Source organism: Coturnix japonica, chromosome 3 (assembly GCF_054131305.1).
Source record: "Coturnix japonica strain WE chromosome 3, WE-NBRP24, whole genome shotgun sequence".
NCBI lineage: Eukaryota > Metazoa > Chordata > Aves > Galliformes > Phasianidae > Coturnix > Coturnix japonica.
The window spans coordinates 5,721,819-5,740,558 of NC_140665.1; the positions used below are offsets into that span (position 1 = coordinate 5,721,819).

General features: G+C 40.3%; 1 protein-coding gene across 7 annotated transcripts in view; it reads right to left on the reverse strand.

Annotated features, from left to right (window-relative positions):
• MACROD2 (mono-ADP ribosylhydrolase 2) overlaps positions 1–18,740 on the reverse strand; it is a 789,463-nt gene that overhangs the window by 336,829 nt on the left and 433,894 nt on the right. For all 7 annotated transcript variants that reach the window (XM_085542412.1, XM_085542411.1, XM_085542408.1 and 4 more), the window contains exon 6: positions 1,478–1,599. In XM_085542412.1, the coding sequence (XP_085398538.1) occupies positions 1,478–1,599 (122 nt within the window). The remainder of the gene's footprint in view (positions 1–1,477; positions 1,600–18,740) is intronic.

The window sequence follows — 18,740 nt, forward strand, 5'->3', positions numbered from 1 at the left end:
CCTACTGCAAATACATCTGTTGCCACAATCCTGTCCACATTTTTATGTTGCTTATTTGAGTCATAAGTACTTCCATGCTTTCTACAGGCACCAAAAATCTGTAGGGTTCCGTGCTGTTTTTTTTCTTTTTTCCTCCATTTCCTTTCCCTACCAACTACATCTACTATATTGGATCTTGTAAAACCCAATTGCACTTTGTATTCTTCTCTTCTGACTTGCACTAATCTACTGCTCCTTAATTGAATGAATTATACATCTTATTTTGCTCCAGGCTTGATTTGTTCATTAAGGTAGACCTTCAAGTAGCCTTCACTCCCCAAAGCATTGCTGAAATCACTAGACTTGAGGCTTTTCAGAAAGATAGTAGAGTTCAGTTAAATTAACCTAATGATGCTTAGCTAGATAATATTCCTTGTGCACAAGTATTCTGAACTTGAGTGTCTGGTATTTGCACCACAAGAGAAAAATCAAAACCCCATATCACTAGATCAATATTAGATGAATATATAGAATGTCAGAATCTTCCTTTCTGGTTAAATCTGGTCTTTATGAAATAAGCTGTACATCACTCCAATAATTGCATACAGACTGAATACATTATAACAGCAAAGTCCACTTAGCTAAAGAGTACTTTTAACCATTCGAAAATCCACCTCATAAAGTTCACATCACTATAAATTCCCTAACAAATGGAGAATTAGCTGCAGAACTAGGGGAGGGAATTAGCTTAAGGATAAAAACATTTATCTGCCTGTGGTACTTCAAAGTTGGATTAATTTGCAGCTAATTTTTTTTTGCTAAAAATTGTTCTACAAAGCCATAGTAAACAATTATACTATATTTGAAACAGTTAAAGAAACAATACTTTCTCATTTTTCTTTCATTTCTGTCCTTTGAATAACGGTGGTTTGACTTCCTCTACCAGACTCTGTCTTCTTCCCAGATTCTGCCATAATAATGTTACTCTTTCCCTAGCTGGTCACTAATTGAGAAATGGCTTCCTTACAACCTTCCTCTTTAGGTAAGAGCAAAACAATCCATTATCATCACAGGATAAAATGAAGATAGTTAAAGCCAGATCCCTGGTTGTTCACAATGGCACGACTATGAAGATTTATACCTCATTGAACTCGCATCTGCATGGTGATTTTATTTCACCCAAATGAAGGTTGACCAGAGCTCACGGCCAACTGTGCACCCACAACTGCACAGATACCCCCTGCATGCACCATGGAGAGATTGAGGCTGCACACTGTGGCATGGGGACCATGCAAGGGCTGTGCTGCTGTCCTCCTCCATTAGCTCCACAGGGCTCCTGCTAAAGCCATCTCTGCCTTTGTCTAGCAACTTCATTTGGGCAAATACCTACCTTTTCATATTGTATGCATCAAGAACTACTTCTGGCATTCTGTTTTATCAATAATTATCCTAGAGCAAGTAAACAGTTATTCAAATAAGGTTCTCACACAGTACTTACGAGTGATCTGATACTGTTTTCTTTTGCCAGTTTCAGAGAGGTTTTATAGCAACTTGCCAAGTTTTCTTCATGAGTATCAGTGACATGCCCTCTTGCTATCGGCCCAACTGTATGGATCACATCTGCAAGAAATGGAAAAAATAGTAAGAATTATTATTAGTTCATTACTTATTTCATGAATCCACAAAACTACTACACTGGAAAAATCAATCCATTTTGACATTGTATCTAGACAAAAAGGAATATTATTATCAGAAAACATTTACAACTGATGAACATGTAATATCTGTGGAAGTTATATGAAAGTGAGAAACCATAAAGGCTACATTTTGAAGCAGGACTGCTTTTAGGTTAAAGGAAAAATGAGAAAAATGCACTAAGTGCTTGTTATATGTTCACCACAAACCACATGTGGGATGGACTACACATCTGAAACAATTGCTCTCACAGTTCCATGGTCTACTCATAGGGAAAGCTATCTGCAAAAGCTCAGTATAGGTGGTGATAAACATGCTTCATTTTTTGCCTAATACTCAATGCCTTTTCTCAGCAGCTATTTGACAAGGAGTAAAGTTATGATCTAAGAATGCGTTAGTTATTCCAGGAATGTGCTTTTCTTTTGCACCAAACCAGGTGGAGACGCTGCACAATAAAACAATAATATCTTATTCAGCCTGAAAAAGTTTAATGAACAAAAAGAGAAAGCACAATCAGGGAGCAGCTCAGGTACGATGCCTCCAGATACACTGAAATCAGATGCAGCAATCAATCAGCGTCTTCAGAGCGCAAAATGAAAAATGAAGTAAAAAAGCCTGGAGTAAAACATGGTAAAGAGAATCCGAGCAAAGTAAAAGGTGTCATGAAAAATTCATATTTTCCTCCCCCCCACGTTTGTTAAGTAGCAAGCACACGTGCTTCTCAGACATCATTCCTCAACAGTGTGTGCTAAGGCGCTACAGCACGTTACGGTAGCAAGTACATCCTTTCCTCCCACCCTTTTGTCACCTCCTACAACACAGCAGCAATAAGCAGCGGCACCATTTTCATAACGTTTCCACACAAAGGGAATGCTTCCAGTTCAGGCACCATTTTGGTTAGGTTCTATTTCTGTCCCTCACGTGACAGGGTTCCAAGGACATCTGCTGTTATGACCCAGAATATTCATTTACTGGAAGACTTTACAGAATTCAGACCACTAATGTTTGTCCAGGCTGCCTCTGATTATTCCCCTCCAACCCACACCAAATCATGTGAGAAAGTGGCCAAGCATCAAGACGCAAGCTATCCACATATTCATTACTACTCAAGGCAGATATCAGCCACCAAGTCCTAGTCTCTGCAACATTAACAAAATAAACAAAAGGTTTACTACTCTTCCTTCCATTCTGATTGCAGTAATTTCCTCAAGTTCTGGGACCAAGATGGACAGACTGGATGTTACCTGCTGGATATCACAGCAGATGTACAACACCTACAGCAAACCCTCACCACAGAGCTTCAGAAGACGGAAATATGCAGTAGGTGATCACTTTGATAGCAGGTGATCAAAACAAGGCAAATAGTTTTGCTAGAAATTTTGGAAAAGACATATTTCACACATGCATTTTGGTTACCGTAATAAACTGAGAGCTATTAAGACCAAGGAAAAGACAACCAGTTTAAAATTTGCTTCTGCTTACAAAGATGGGGTCTAAGCACTTGCATTAGGAAAAGACCATCATTTCAGGTGTCTGCAAACTCTAACTATTGTAGTTTGCTTCAGGTTGAAACTTTCCAGGGCACGTTTTCATTTGGCGGTGTTAGCCCTTCAAAGAAAGAAAAGCAGCTCTTGACGCTTCTTCTTGTTACTTGGTTTTGAAAGAGACAAGCTGCAATTACTGAGCAAAGGGAAGGAATGTAACAGTAAATCTGATCTCAATCAAGGTTAGCCTACATTTATAGACAGTAAGATCAGAGGTACTGCAGCGCATTTTAAATTCACAACACCCACCAGTCAACAAGCAAATAAAGGAACAACTACAAAACAAAACAACAAATCATAAAAGATAAACAAGCAAAGAACTCTAAAAGAATTCTTTATTTCTGCTTAAGCTAACTTGCATCTCAAGGTGCTGCTGCTCAGAAGTGGAAGTCTAACGAATTTAACCATGAGTTGACCAAGAAGAGGGGTGTTTGGGGAATGGCCCAAGTGCCAAATTCTAACTCAAGTTTTTCTGTACAAAACTACAGAGTTATATGTATTCAATTATTGGCTGTTATGTGGTGTTTTTTGTTTGTTTTTCTTTTTCAACAAGCTCACAATAGGTGCTTCTTCAGAGAGGACCCTGAAAAAGGTTATGAATTGGTTTATCATCCATCAACATTACTGTAATTGTTTAGGAATTTATCATTGTCATAATCTGCTTGTCTAAGGCACGTTCTTAATCAGAAACACATGACCATGACAAAGTAAGATTTTACTAGCAGAGCAGCCTATGTGTTTCTTGGTCAACTGATGAACAGGGAAGTAGAGATTTCATAGTTGTATGCTGTCCGTAAAATCTGTGTATCCATAAATTGTCTAAACAATCTATTATTCTGCTCAAACTACTCCCCAGTACGTCAGGGTTTGCAGGCAGGCAAAATCCTTTGAGATTATGCAGGCATAAAACAAACAGATCAAGAAATAAAAACACTTCCCCAGCACTCCCAGCCCAACAAGTTAATATGTAAGGATTGGACTTCACAGCCTAAAGCAGAGGCATTTATTTTTAATACATCTATGAAGACTGGATGAATCTTCCACCTTGCCTCCCACAAGGAAGTTTGGTTTCTGCCTCTGTCACAACCTCAAAACACACAGCTGGAAAAATTCAGGTGCTGCAGTGCTGGTGGACACAGGTGGAAGCATCTACAGGCATCCGTCCTCAAGACAACTATGGGAACTTCAGTCCTACTGCTTCAGCCATCCGCAACAGCAGTCAGCCCCACATACACACCTCTGATATTGCCAGTGGGTCACAAACGTGCAAACCCTGTTTGTTGGTCTTCCACATCAACCTACCTGGGGGTAGAATAAACAGCTCTCACAAAGAATGGCCATATTCACTGTAGTTTTGTTGTAGTTTTGTTTTTTTTATGTAAGATAGAGCTGCTAGCATTGCTTTGAAGCTTCTGCTTTACCATGGTCAGACTTCAAGCTGAGGTCTGATAAGAAAGATGCAGTCCTGATGTTTTTAAATCACTTTCATTCCATGTACACAGAGGTGCACACTTACATTTTTAAGAGCACTCAGAGGTGCAGAGCCCCAGAGGTAGGAATATGTTTGGGATTCAGACCACAGCAATGGCTTTTAACCTAATAGAGCTGCTTAATGTTGAAGACATGCTAACAATAGCAAAGGAGATATTTTTCCTCCAAACATACTTCCAGAGAGAAGGTAAAGGTGGCTGAAAGAAAGCAACAGCACAGATCTACACCATACAACCACGCTGTGCAGCTCCTCTACAATTGAGTCTTGCACTATTATCTCTAAGACTTGTGTTGCAACTTCTGGCTGACATGAGGAGAGTTTTGAGAGGTCTGTTTGCTCTTTTTCCAGTCTTCTGCCTTTCAGTCACTTGGTTAGAAATTCTGGCAGCCAAATGGAGAAGCGTAGCAACCGCACATCAATCTGCATGTGTGCATGTTCTGCATCATCTCTGCTTGCTTTCATTCCTTTTTTTGTCTTGTTTTTCTCTGAAGCACTATAATGAATGCAGGCATCTTGTGTAAACCACTAACTAATCTTGAGGGATAACAGGCGCTTTGGCATTTAAAATATTCCTGTCCCTACTTAGCTATCAGTGAAAATAAATGTAATTTGGGCATTTAATCAACCCTTCAAAAGTACAGCGACTCTTCCCTCAAATTCCTGCATGGGTCATTGAAAAAATGAGACCATGTCTACCTTAACACACAAACCCTACATGAAAAAAGGACAAGCAAGGCTTGTTGGTTTTTTTTTTTTGGTTTTTTTTTTTCCTGGTCTCCTTCATTAAATTAATCAGTCCATAAATCTTAACACACTGTTTTCCTCATGATTTGTGTCTACAGTACTTAAAGGGCAGAGCAATGTGGGCCAAGATGCAATACAACTTCCAGCTGCAAAAGCACTAAGTGAAAAGTGACTGTGACTCACAGTCACCACGGAGGACTCTGATGTAATTTACTTTTCCCCTGTTCTTTGCAGAAGCGATGTTAGATGGCCAAAATATTAGCATAATGTATTTTCAAACAAATGAAGAAGTAGAAGTTTTCCTCATTTCCTGCCTCGCAGAAGGGAGGGCAGAACATTCACAGCGTTAACGAAGCAGCAGACCAAGGCTAGAATCAATCACACACTTCCCTCGTTCATCCCATTGGCACTTTCACAGCCCTAATCGGCCCATCTAGCGATGCATAATGAGGCTGTCCTCCGTCCATCACCGCCTGAGCTGGATGAATTTTAAGAAGGAAGCTACCACACTGTGTGTCACTGAATAAAAACAAGACACCTGACAATTAACCACAGCATCTAGAGCTCCATTTGTAAGTCTTACCAGCTGACTTCATCAATAAGCAGCCACAAGTTTGGTCCTGAAACTAATAGCCAAGTTTCAACTGAGAGGAGGAGGAATTACCCCCATGTGCCCTTGCCTACTCACAATCACTACTCTTAAGTCTATCGCTTTGGTATACGGATCTGCTTGGCTTATTTTCTATTGCCAGTTGCATGCATTTGCTCATAAAGTGTGCATTTTCAATGTGTAATAAACAACTGTTAATTCAAGTTCAACCTAAATGATTCCCCCAGGACCACAGCCTGATTTAAGTTATTTACTAATATATGACTCTAAAACCTGATTAGCTGAGTTGAATATTTTACATGCAAGAAAACATCTTTTATAGATGACACAATACGTACTTGATATATGACACAGCTCTTCAGCGATGAGTATTTGCTTTATATCTTTTCACTTTTCAAGGAATTCCAGTCATCAAATATTTTGTAAAGCACATCGTTCATACACAGAGGAAAAAAAAAACTGCATTTATGAGCATTTAAAGCAACTGCCTGTGTTTTTAGGCTTGAATCAATAAGCACAGCTCAATCTGAACTTTGTCCCTTTTCCAGCTTCCTTCTGTGTTTAAATAGCTGTTTTGGATGAACCAAACAATGTTTCATTACATGCAAAAGCCACAATATCTAAAAGCCATTCACATAAAACACTTAAGCCATTTTTCACCTAAATGGAATCGTTTACCCAAGAAAGAGTAAAGAATATGTTTGTTATAAATGATTAACCAGTATTCCTCTTTGCGGGTTAGGTATATATTTTAAGTGCGAGACAGTAGAGACAGCCAGAAAACAATATTCCCACAGGGAGAGGCCAAGGGTTTGCAGAGCCCACAAGGTCCTTCAGGGACCCATGCTCAATAGCCAGCATTTAGCAGAGTGCAATCACTCTGAGCCTCAGGACACTGCAAACACAAGGAGCTTGTTCACAGCAGTCACACCATCACCATGACAGCCGGTCAGAGAATTAAGTCCCACAAGTCAAAACCCAAGTATTTTTGGCACTCATGATTGTCATAAAAGACAAGGCTGGGATATGCCCATGTAATCCCAGAGCAGCTCCCTCTCACTGATGCTCTCCCAGCATTGCATTGCCATCAGAGCTTCCCCATTAGCTGTCGAGACAACAGTAGGCTCTGTTCAGGCAAGACAAGTAAATGGTGCAATTAAGAGACACTATCCTGTATCCCAAAGTAATACATTTTACAAAGCAATTTAGCACTAAGATGACAGATGTCAAAGCAGTGACTAGACAGACAGCCCCACCACTTCTACAGAAGTAATTGCCTACATGTAGAACTAAAATGCAAGAACTCCACTTGGGATATTCATAATGTGATGTGATAAGAATGAACTTGAAGTGCATTCAACATGGCTTCACATGAAATTACAAGATCCATGGCTTGCTTTTTCTGTTTTCCTCCTTAATCTGCACTTGAAACCACTGCAGTAGAAATGCTCAGTTGTTATTCACTCCTGCTAATCACCTATCCAAACAAAGACCTTACATCAGCTGGGAAGATGAGACTGAGAAAATGCATTATGCTTCCCCAAGCAAATTTTTTAAGCTCATCACCTTGTGGTAAACACCATTTGGCTGCATCCCAGAGGAGCCCCTCCAAGCCCTCCACCTTCTTCTGACCATTGTTCTGCAAGCAAACAAGGCAAGAATAAATCCACCTTAATCTGTCTTGATGTTTGCTCCATGTAGAAAAATCATGAGCCACAAAGATTCTCCACTCCCTTTACTGGGCAGAAAGAGGTGTTAGTGGGTTGTTTGTTCTTAGTTGTCAGATAATTTAATCAGTCAGCTTTTCAGCAGACAAAACTACAGTTGTTTGCCCTTAGATCAAGAGGATTTACTCTGAAGAGACTAAGCTAAAGTAAGTTTGCCTGCCCTTCCGCAAAAATTTCAAACCAAAGTAAGCTGTATGGTAATGGATGCATCAATAGTCATGTAAACCCAAGGTACGTTGAACCATACTCAATGCTAGACTCAAAAGAGAAACTTGAAAAATATGGCCCTTAAGTTGTCCAACACAAAAACACAACAAGATGGAAAATTATTTAAAATACATTGGGTTCTTTTCTTGTTTTTTCTCTCATCAAAGCACCAAAACAACAGGGTGCTCCAACAGTTAACAACAAACTATGGAAAGAGCCCTTATCTTCTGTTTTGAAGATTCTCCTGTAATGAAAATAGAAATGGGACACCACTAATGTTTATCATTAAGACATGTTTTATTAGCAGGTTGATGCTGCTTCAGAGACATTGAAATGAAGATATGCCAAAAGAACTACCACAAAGTGGCAAAAAAACTGAGGTAATGACATTCCCAGACTGTGGGAAACCTTAAACAGGATCTCAAATACACGCAGATTCCCTTTCTCCTTGCTATCTAGGTGGGAGGCATCACCAACAGCCTTCAGGAGAATTCCTGAAGTCCAGATGAGAGCTGAATCAGTGGGTACTGACTGAGGGAGGATAACCTATCTGCTCAGTTGCGCACTTGAAAGATGCCGGTTCAGTCAAGGCAAAAGAGCTTCACTTTGTCTTTCAATCAGATCACTTCAGGTAAAGAGATATTTTTAAAGTTTAATTGTTTCCATAATAGGAAGCTTTATGGGATACTTAAAGAGACAATGAAGTATGATTTCAACTTCCTAGGAAAATTATATTCATAGCTTTATTGTGGTTAATCTATTCCTTGACAGCAACTCATTATGAAAAGTTACCACGTCCAAATTTTCATTTATATCTCCTGCACATTCTCCATCTTCAGAATAAACTCCCTGCACCTCCAATATTGGAGCACACCCTTTCCATATGACACTTCTTTAATGTGTGTAACCTGCAACATAGAGAATACATGCTTCTCCAAGGATTTTGCTCATTTTTGTCAAGACAGAAGAGTGAATAGATGACAGATTCTCTATGCATCTTCAAGAGGCTACTGGTAGTTACATCAGCCTGATTACATTTCAAATTTGGCAATTCAGTCTTAAGAAATCCTGCTAGAAAAATTTAGTTTTGCCCTTGCCACAAAACCATGCTGCTCATGTAACACAGATTGAAGATCCTTTCACATCCTGCTCTTACTATTAATCATCTCCCAAAGAAGGGTAGATGCAGAGGGAGGAGAAAACTGGAAATAATAAATTCAGTACATTTAAATAGTTTTTAAAGTATGTCCTAATGTTAACAAGGCAGAGCTAAGGAGATCATAGGAATTGTGCTCTAGGAGCCATAGTGGTGAGGCTGGTCTCTTTTCAGTAGTGCGTGGGGATAGGACTAAGGGTAATGGGATGAAAGTACAGCATAGGAAGTTCCGAACTTCTTTACAGTGAGGGTGACGGAGCACTGGAACAGGCTGCCCAGGGAGGTGGTGGAGTCTCCTTCTCTGGAGATATTTAAGACCCGCCTGGACGCCTACCTGTTGACATGGTGTAGGGAGCCTGCTTTGGCAGGGGGGTTGGACTCGATGATCTCTAGAGGTCCCTTTCAACCCCTACAATTCTGTCATTTTATGCCGGGGATGTGGTATTTCCACTGTAAACAGTAAATGCAGCACTTATTATAGCTCCCAACTTACCAGCTGCTTCCGAGCCTGGGAGCAGTCCCTCCTCCTAGCAGTCCTAGGGAGACTATCAGGGTGCCTAAAGATGAACAAGGACCTAAGCAAAGGAAAATGACAGCTCATCTTCTCCAGGATAATAAATGCACCTTGATTGCTTCATCTCTTAAGGGTTATTGCTACAGATCTAACTTTTACTGTCTTCTTTTTTTTTTTTTTTATGGTGACAAGAAAAATTCCAATTTGCCTCACTGAAATATTTCTCTTCCATACTTTTAGAAGCATTAACAAGCAGCACTTCATGGACACACTGTGCTTGTGCCCAGTTCATTTAAGAGTGCTTTCCCCTATTGAGTCCATCAGAGAACAATAAAAAGAAGAAAACAAATATGAAGTGTTTATCAACTTCCCCCTGCACTATCAGCACCTCTCTCCTAGTCACACAAAAATCTTATCAGTGAGAACTGGCACATACGTGGTACCCAGCAAGTTTAACTCACTTTAAAAAGTTGACTGGACTTCCAGTTGGTAACACCACTTTAATTGCTTCAGAGAAGCATGACAAGAGAAATAACTGGACAGGTTTATGAACTGTAACGTGAGCCTTCATGCCTAGAAAAGAAACCTCTCCATCATCATTTTTTACTATTATTTACATATATATTTTTTAAGTTTAGGTGGCTGAAACCGTGTTATTGCTCTCTCTCCTGATATCAGCATATTTCAGATATCAACTCTCGGGAATGCCAAGCATCTGTGATAAATTCCTCTGACCATTTCGTCCCAGTCTCCTCCCCAGAGATGCTCTAGTTAGAAAAAAATTCATCAGCTGGAGATGAAACAAACACTGACACTTGGAATTCATCACCCTGTAACTCAGCTTAAAAGCAAACCCATCAGATGTTTGTGGCATGAGTGTGCCAGAGCCAAAGTAGGAAATAATGGAAAAAGCACGATTAAATAAGATGGAAAAAACACGGACATATTTACACAAAACATATCATAGACACAGCACATTCAAAGAAGAAATTTGGTGCCTCAACCCTGTTACCTGCTTGCTTTATTAACCACAGAACAGCTTGGGTGAAAAGGGACCTGAAAGGTCATTTGGGCAGGACAGCCCAGACCCTGCTCTGTAGGCACACAACTGTCTGGGGCCTTTGTCCAGCACATGTCAACAGCCCAGTGCTTTTCGGCTTACATAAAACATACAAACCACCAGGCCAGAAAGGCCACCACACCACGCAGCACTGAGCTCTCACATCCCAAGCAATGCCCATGGGGTAAGCACAAGGGGCTGGGATGGAGACAAAGTGCTCCACTCCTAGTCCCAGCATGGGCAGGTATAGAAGCAAGCATGGAAATGAGATGGAGACAGCAAGAATACTTAACAGAAATTGTTGTAAGGTATTTTGTACGATACGTAATGCTTGTGTGGATTCAAGTGAAAAACAAGCTTTGACAAACATCTTGAGAGTGTTTTGCATCAGTGGAAGCTGTAAACAGTTGAATTTGCAGCAGAAGGAAATGTATAAAATAAGAAGCAAGAAAACCGTTATGTTGTGATTTTTTTTTTTCTCCATTCCCTTGTTTTTTTTATGGGTTTCTTACTGTTGTTTTCTGACTGTGTATGCGTGGTTGTGGGTTTTTTTTTGTCAAGACAAAACAAGTGCGTTGCAAAACAAACTTAGTAACTCACAGAGGCTTACTGTACTGCTAATGTTCTCCTTCATGTCAAGCACTATCCCTACCAAAAGCCCTAGAAAAACACTGGTGTCATACCTTGTTCAGCTCAATTGAGAACATGTACTTAAACAACCTTTTGGAAAGTCAGGTAATGACCTAAAAGAGCTGCTGAAGGGCAGTCTCGAGCTTAGCTTTGCTGCAGAAGAAAAACACATGTAAATAAGGTTAACTTCTGCTCTAAGTCATGTCACAGCACCCGTGAGCCTGTCACAAGCCTTTTATGATAATCACAAGAGTGGGATGTCAGACAAGTCTCTTAAATAGCTGATGACTAGACATGGGGTAACACAAATGGTAGCAGTTATTTTCAAGGTAACTGATCCTAGACCGACAGCCTTGCATTTGGGCAAGAATGGAAAAGAAAAAAAGAAGACAAAGGTCTTCACTGTTTCCCCTAAAATACATTTCCACTGTATCTGAACACTCCCCTTTTCTCCTGAATCTCAACCAATAATAATTTTGTTAGGATGTTGACATCATTATAATGTCTTTACCTGCTAGTTAATTTTCAGCAGCAACAAGCGCCTTAATAAATCTCTTGATTGAGTTTTTCAACAAACAGAATGGCTAGGATTTATAGGGTTGATTTTAAAATACTTTTATGAAAAGAACTATCATTTCATAGCGAAATAGTACCTATATTCAGAGGAAGACAATACCCCTTTCTTCACTGAGAAGTTTTTTTGGAAAAGAAAGCCTAGATAATGAACTTTTTATTTCAATAGTAACATTAGGTGAGGAAGGAAAATTACAACAGGCCAGGTACCATGTCAGCCCTGATATACTACTACACTTCTTTATGAGCACATTACAATTCAGAGAGCTAATAATAAAAAGAAGTGATGCTGAGATGATGAATTGATGCTATGCAATTAGACCTATTAGAATTCACAAGAGCCGACAGGCAATAATCAAACCACTTTCATGCTGCCCATTGCAATTATCTTTGCACTTAAGAATCAACAAAGCACATAATGACTTGCTCTCGATTAAGAAATTCATGAGAAATGGAATTTTAATTAGTGAATAGAAAACTTGGGCAATTTATTATTTTACAGGACAACAAATTGTGAAAACTAGTTGAGTGGTTGTAAGCGTTCAGTAGAAGCCTGGGCCCAAACAACCTGCACCAACTCTTCCAACAACTTCCTAACTACTTGCCTTGAAACAAGATGGCCAAAGCTCACTCATTCACTTCTGATGAACTCTTAAAACCCCAACCCAAAACCTGACAGAGCATTAGTCTGAAACACAAACCATTCCGATGATGTTTTCAATTACCAGCTGATGAGCAAATCAGATTGAACGACATTTGCTCATGGTATGAGCCACAAATGCTAGAGGGTCTAATTCTACATTATCATCACAACACGAACAAGACAATCAGACAATGAAAAACTATCACTGGTCAAAATTAACAAACTGGGCCCAAAGAGTAACTTGAAAGTTGATTTTTCTTTTAAAAGCCCTCGATAGGAAAATTGTTTAGTTCCAAAATAAATTACTGACTCAGAATCAAATGGTTTACTAATAGCATGAACAAAAATCACCAGCCAACAAGTTCTGGGAATGCAACAACCTTGATCATAGGAAACAGAGGTTGATTGGGAAATGGAGCTATTATACTGAACTTAAGGCGAGGATGCAGAAAGCTGGCACCGAGTCTCCCCCCACCTGCTGGTCCTCGGGTCAAGCACAGCACATTTAAACCAGAGCGGTTCAGCCAGGGAAGTGGCATAACCTGTTTGTTTTGCTGGAAACATTGAACTTGAGTGGTTTCTGTGAGAATAATGGGATTTGACTGGTCTAGGTGTTGCAGCAAAGATGCTTTTGAAAAGGCCATGAGAGTGGTGAACCTCCTTGGGGTCCCACGGTGGGCATGGGGTAAACAGTTCAGGCACACCAGAAGCGTTTGTTTAGAATTAAAGCAACAGAATCACTACTTGAAAAACAACACGAGTAACTCAAAATATGCTTACAAGTAAAGAACACTGTTAGTACAAAAAGGCCTTCCAGATTAACAGTGTCATAAAAAGTACTGTGTTGCTGAGGATGGCTCCAATTGAACCTAACTAAGCAATTCTCTATGCAGTAGGATTTACTAGATCATGGTTCAGCACCTCATTAAAATAAAATTAGGGTTCTGGTAATTAAACCCTTCTTTCAAGTGACGGATGACTACTGTGCAGAGAAGCTGTGCATATTGTTTAAACTTCATATTAGGAACCAATAATGCACATGAAGAGGATAGGCCCCAGTGAAGAGAAACCTGGGGAACTCCCTCTCTGTCTGACCCAGAAAAGGAAAAAGTGTGAAACTGTAGACCTACAACCAGCATGAGACTCATTTTAAGAATGAGCATTTTATTTCCATGCACTGTTACTGCAGCTTCTATGAGTGTTAATATAGCAGGCAAAAAACACAGAAGCAACATATTCTTAGCATTGCCTTACTTTCAACCGCTGTAAGCGCCAGGGTGGCTTATGACAGAACTAACACAGCTATCACAATAACATAGCAAAAAGATAACAAACAAACTGATGAAACAGCATTATCAGGAGAATTTCCTGCCCATGATGCACTGAGCCATTCCCATCTGGGACTGAGAAATTTCTGTACCTTTGCCCAGGATCATAGTGCAGAGAAGCTGCTCCTCCCCTGCTCTTCCCCAAAGGAAAGCGGCTCCAGAGCTAATTCCCTGCCACAGCTCAAGGCTGTGCACAAAGACACTCAGCAATTAGGCACAGCTATCTAAGCCTTTTCAGCGGGATGATGCTTTCAAAAGAGTAAAGCAGCAATTGGGCCTTGTTGACCAGAAACCAGGACAGTAAAACCCTGGAGAGTTTGCTCTGATTGGCTTTTTATTTTTGCATTTTACTCCAAGTAAACTAGATAAATGAAATGCAGCCAGACATCTTTCGACTGCACTGCAAATTCATTTAAGCCTAGTGTTTTACCTTGCATTCAAATCTCTTGTGGAGGGATGGATCTCCCTTTTAAGTCTGCCCCTACCCCTCACCGACATGCATATGCATGATAATGATTTTCTGGAAGCCATGCTTTAATAGATACAAACGGAGCAGGAGATGAAATAGATTTTTATAACTTTCATACAAATAAAACAATTAGCAGGTTAGCAGTGAATGCAGTAATAAATCAGTCAATTAGGATATTTAAGTGATTACAGCGCTGAATCAAAAGATTAGCCGAAATCAATAAGGATAGAGTTTGCTGAGATAGCCAAGAGACAGTCTGCACTGTCGTCCTCTGCATCAAATAGTGTGATTATAAACATGGCAGACTTATGGCCAGAAATGCTACCTAGTCTGATCCATCTCTCTTGCATTACTGATTTTTGAGGAAGGTACCCTAAGAGCAAATCAGGCTACAGCTCTGCCCATATTAATTGCTGCTGTTAATGTTAATTTGCAGCTTTTTCTGACACCAAAATTACCACAGAGTTAGAATCAGTTTTAAGGAACGCTACCAACAAAAACCAAACGAAACCAAAAACCACCCAAGAGAAAAACACAAAACAAAAAGAATACAAAAGGTTTAAACGCCAACAGCATTTGAAATGCTTCTCTCCCAGATGGCAACACAGCTGACTGCAGTTCCCTGCTATAACACAGTGCTGCTTATCCTCTGAATGTCCTCAATATAAAACCGTTTTAATCTTTTGTCGCTGTTGTAAAACTTGATCTGCTGTGGGACAACATAATTAAGTGTCAGCTTTTGGATATATTGTACAAGAAGCAGATAGAATAATCCAGCCTGTACGTCACCAATAACTCAGTTTACAGACGAGTGATAATGGGATTCCAGATTATCGGTGGAAGGGAGCAGTATTTTACCCCTCACAGGACAGGGCACTTTCAGAGTGTTTTCTTGCTGCTCCTTTTTCTCCTCCATTAGCCTATTAGAAGCTTGATGATCCTCACGCTGGATGGCTGCACTGAGTAGCCAACCGGAAAGAAACAGCACTTTGGTTTGCAGGGCCTGATGATCTCCTCCATTAGGCTCCTGTGGGAGTTACAGAGCCCTTACCAAATCAAATATAAGCTGCGTAAGGAGATTAGCAGAGGGATGGGATTCTGTATCAGCATCTCAATGAAGATGAATGAAGGACAGAGCAAGTTCTTGCCTGGGCTTCAGACACAGGTACCTGGATCTGTAAGTATGCAATGCACACAGGGCAGAGTGCTGCCAACAGGGCAGTGCCTACCCTTGCCATCCCGTAACAGCACATGGGAAATAGGGCCATATTGCAGACAAGGCAAGTGGGAGATTAAGCAGCAGAACTGAAACTAAACAATAATACAGATTAACAATTGTTAGTCTAGTTCCTGGCTTAAAGCACACCATCATGTACTTCAGCAATAAGTCCTTCAGAAAGCAGGCAGCATATGCTGGGCAGTGAGTGCTTGGCCATCAGAACAGTCACTGTGAGCTGAGCAGGCTGATGTGGAAGCAGGAGGAGGAAACTTACCCCAGTGCAACCACAGGTAGCACTGGGCTCAGGCTGTGACCCCCACAGCTGATCCACAGGACCAGGCTCATCTTCAGTCCCCTTTCAGTTCGCTCAATGAGACCAACAGAACACAGCTTCTGAGGCACCAAAAAAACATGAAATGGTTTATGTTTGCCCTTGTAACTCCAAAGACCAGTCTGCTTCTGAGGGCTGAGTAGCAGTTTTAGGCAGGGAGGTCACATCCACGAGGCCCCACCACAAAACACCTTGTGTACAGCACAGATAGGCTTACTTCATTGCCATATAACCTCTACCTATAGCAGTTAACCTAATGGGCTTGTTTTACTACACGCAATGTGCATCCATCAAAAGATACTGCAACGTGTTTAAACACAAGCCATGATGAGTATTTTCATATGACTCCCCCCCCAGTGCATATTATTTTCATTTTAGCTCAGTAGCTTTCTCAGCAAAGACTCCTTGGCATAGGTCCACGTGGGAACATCCACTGCTAAGACTCTAAATCAACCTCCTTGTTAACAGAAGCGCAGAACACCATTATCCAGTGACTTGATATCCCTGCTAAAGATCAGGAGGTCAAAACTCTTCACTGAGTAAAAAACCCACACGGAGTGATTCCCCAGCTGGCATGGCAGGAGACAGCCGAGTGGTGCTGCCTGTGCCACTGGGACCAGCAGCAATTTGGTGCTCCAGCAGCTGGTATCACATCCCCAGCCCTGTCCTCTGCTGCCTCTGCCCAAAGAGCACTGGGGAGCAAACACAGATCCCTGCTGGAGTAAAAGCTGAGTAATATAAGGATTTAAGTACAATAATGGTTTTCTTTGATGCTTTGAAGCCTGCAGGAACATGCATTTTCAAACATTATTTCTTTGCATTATTTAATAGTCACAAATTAGACTTCAGTGTGTCTATACACACATAGAAAAAAGGCATCCTTTACTATTTCTTCTTTCCTCTGCTTGTGTAAGAAAGCCAAGGTGCAAGCAGGAGCATCTGCAAGTGACAGTGCTCAGTACTGAACTGGCATTGGAACATACATTTTGTTTCGACATGCACTTCACACAAGTCTAAAATTAAGGTAAATCATGCCACGCTCCTTTAGGGAGCACATACACAATAAAACCAAGTTTCTTGAGAGAAGCATTTATGTACCAGGTTTTTGAGAATTACACCAATGGCAAAAACATATGTGAACCATTCAAACCCATTTAGGAACTCAACACTCAATCTTGAACCCATTCCTTTTTGAATTGCGAACGAGCCTTACATCAGGCAGCATCACAATGGCAAGGTAAGGCATAGAAGCATGATAAGGTTAACAAAACTGGAGCAGTGGCTCTGACAGTGCAGGCGCTGCCATTACTAAACCCAGTGATGAATGATGCAATTTTCTTCTCAGGCACTACTATCACAGCATTCCCACCACTTACCAAGAATCATACTGTCAATTTTCAGCTGAATGGACTAAAATCAACTTGATAACCATCAACTGATTTGTTAGACAGCATAGAGAGAATGTTTACAACATTTATTTTTTAAAGCCTTCTGCATTTATAGTTGCTCTGAAATGACACTGTAGAGTACTATTGTTATAATTACAAGGCAGTTTCATAACAAGCAAGGAAATATACAGCCTTCTTACCAGGATAAAATAAAAAATCATGGAAGAATACAGTTGGCCACCAGAATTGAACTCATAGAAAGCTTGTAATTGTGCATCCTCTGCTGTATATTAAATCACTACTATAAAGTTGAAGCAGGGTTTTAAAGATGAAATATTTTGAGCACGTTGAGAAAAATTCACATGGAAATGATGGTAAGGCTCTAAGGCTGACAAATGCTAGATGATAAAGTTCAGAAACGAAAGGGTGTGCCTGCACGGTAAACACAAAGTCATTCAAAAACACCAACATACAAAATGTTGGGAGACACCAGAAATTAAGAGAAGTTCTTCCCCTAATTTTTAGGGAACATTTGTGATCACAAACTTCAGAGCTGAGAAAAAGCCCAAAGTACTTTGCTGAGCCACTGAATGAACAAGCAGGGACAGAAATACCTTTTGCTTTATTGCTGGGCCCACTTGAAGCACTAAGTCCCAGTTCAGTTCTGTACCAACTGCTCCGTGCCCTTCTGGCAGCATTTCTACCAGATGCAATTGGCTTTGAGGACTCTGTGTGAGCTCAGGCGTTCACATAATGGGAACGTGTGGCACTTGGAAGCTATGCTGGATTCATCCCTCTCTTCAGCAAGGCATTCACAGGAAAAACAACTGGTTACTGGGGGAGAGCTAAATTAATCTCTGTTGGTTTTCAGTATAGCTCGGTATTTACACAAAGATGCCATCACATCTTTGAAGACACCCTCCCTTCATTTTACTCCCCTCATCGCTTGGTCTTCCCCTTGAATTAATCTGACCAATCTCTCATAAAAAAGAAACTGTATTTCCTACCGTGGAAATAATCCAAACAAAACAGTCATTCACTGCAGAACACTTAGACTGGTAGTTATTGAATGCTTTTATGTTATACCGTTTAGTGATCCTCTGTGCACAAGCAACAATTTTTAATAGAACCATTCAGAAACATCCTCACATCCTGTCCATTCTTTCTCAGTAGTAAAGAATATGAATGACAGCTACGACACTTAAGGCCAACTATGGTTAATGCTTTCTGAATACCTAATAACATGTTTACTTTCCTCATTCTCTAGACAGCTAGTATCTTCACAGCATGTATATTTTTGAGCCAATCTTCATATATATAATCTATATTTACTATATTGTATCTCAAGAATAAGCCAATCTTGTAAACTGTAAGGGTAAATATGTATATTTCAATATAACAGAGAACCTATTAACAGAAAACTTGCCAGAA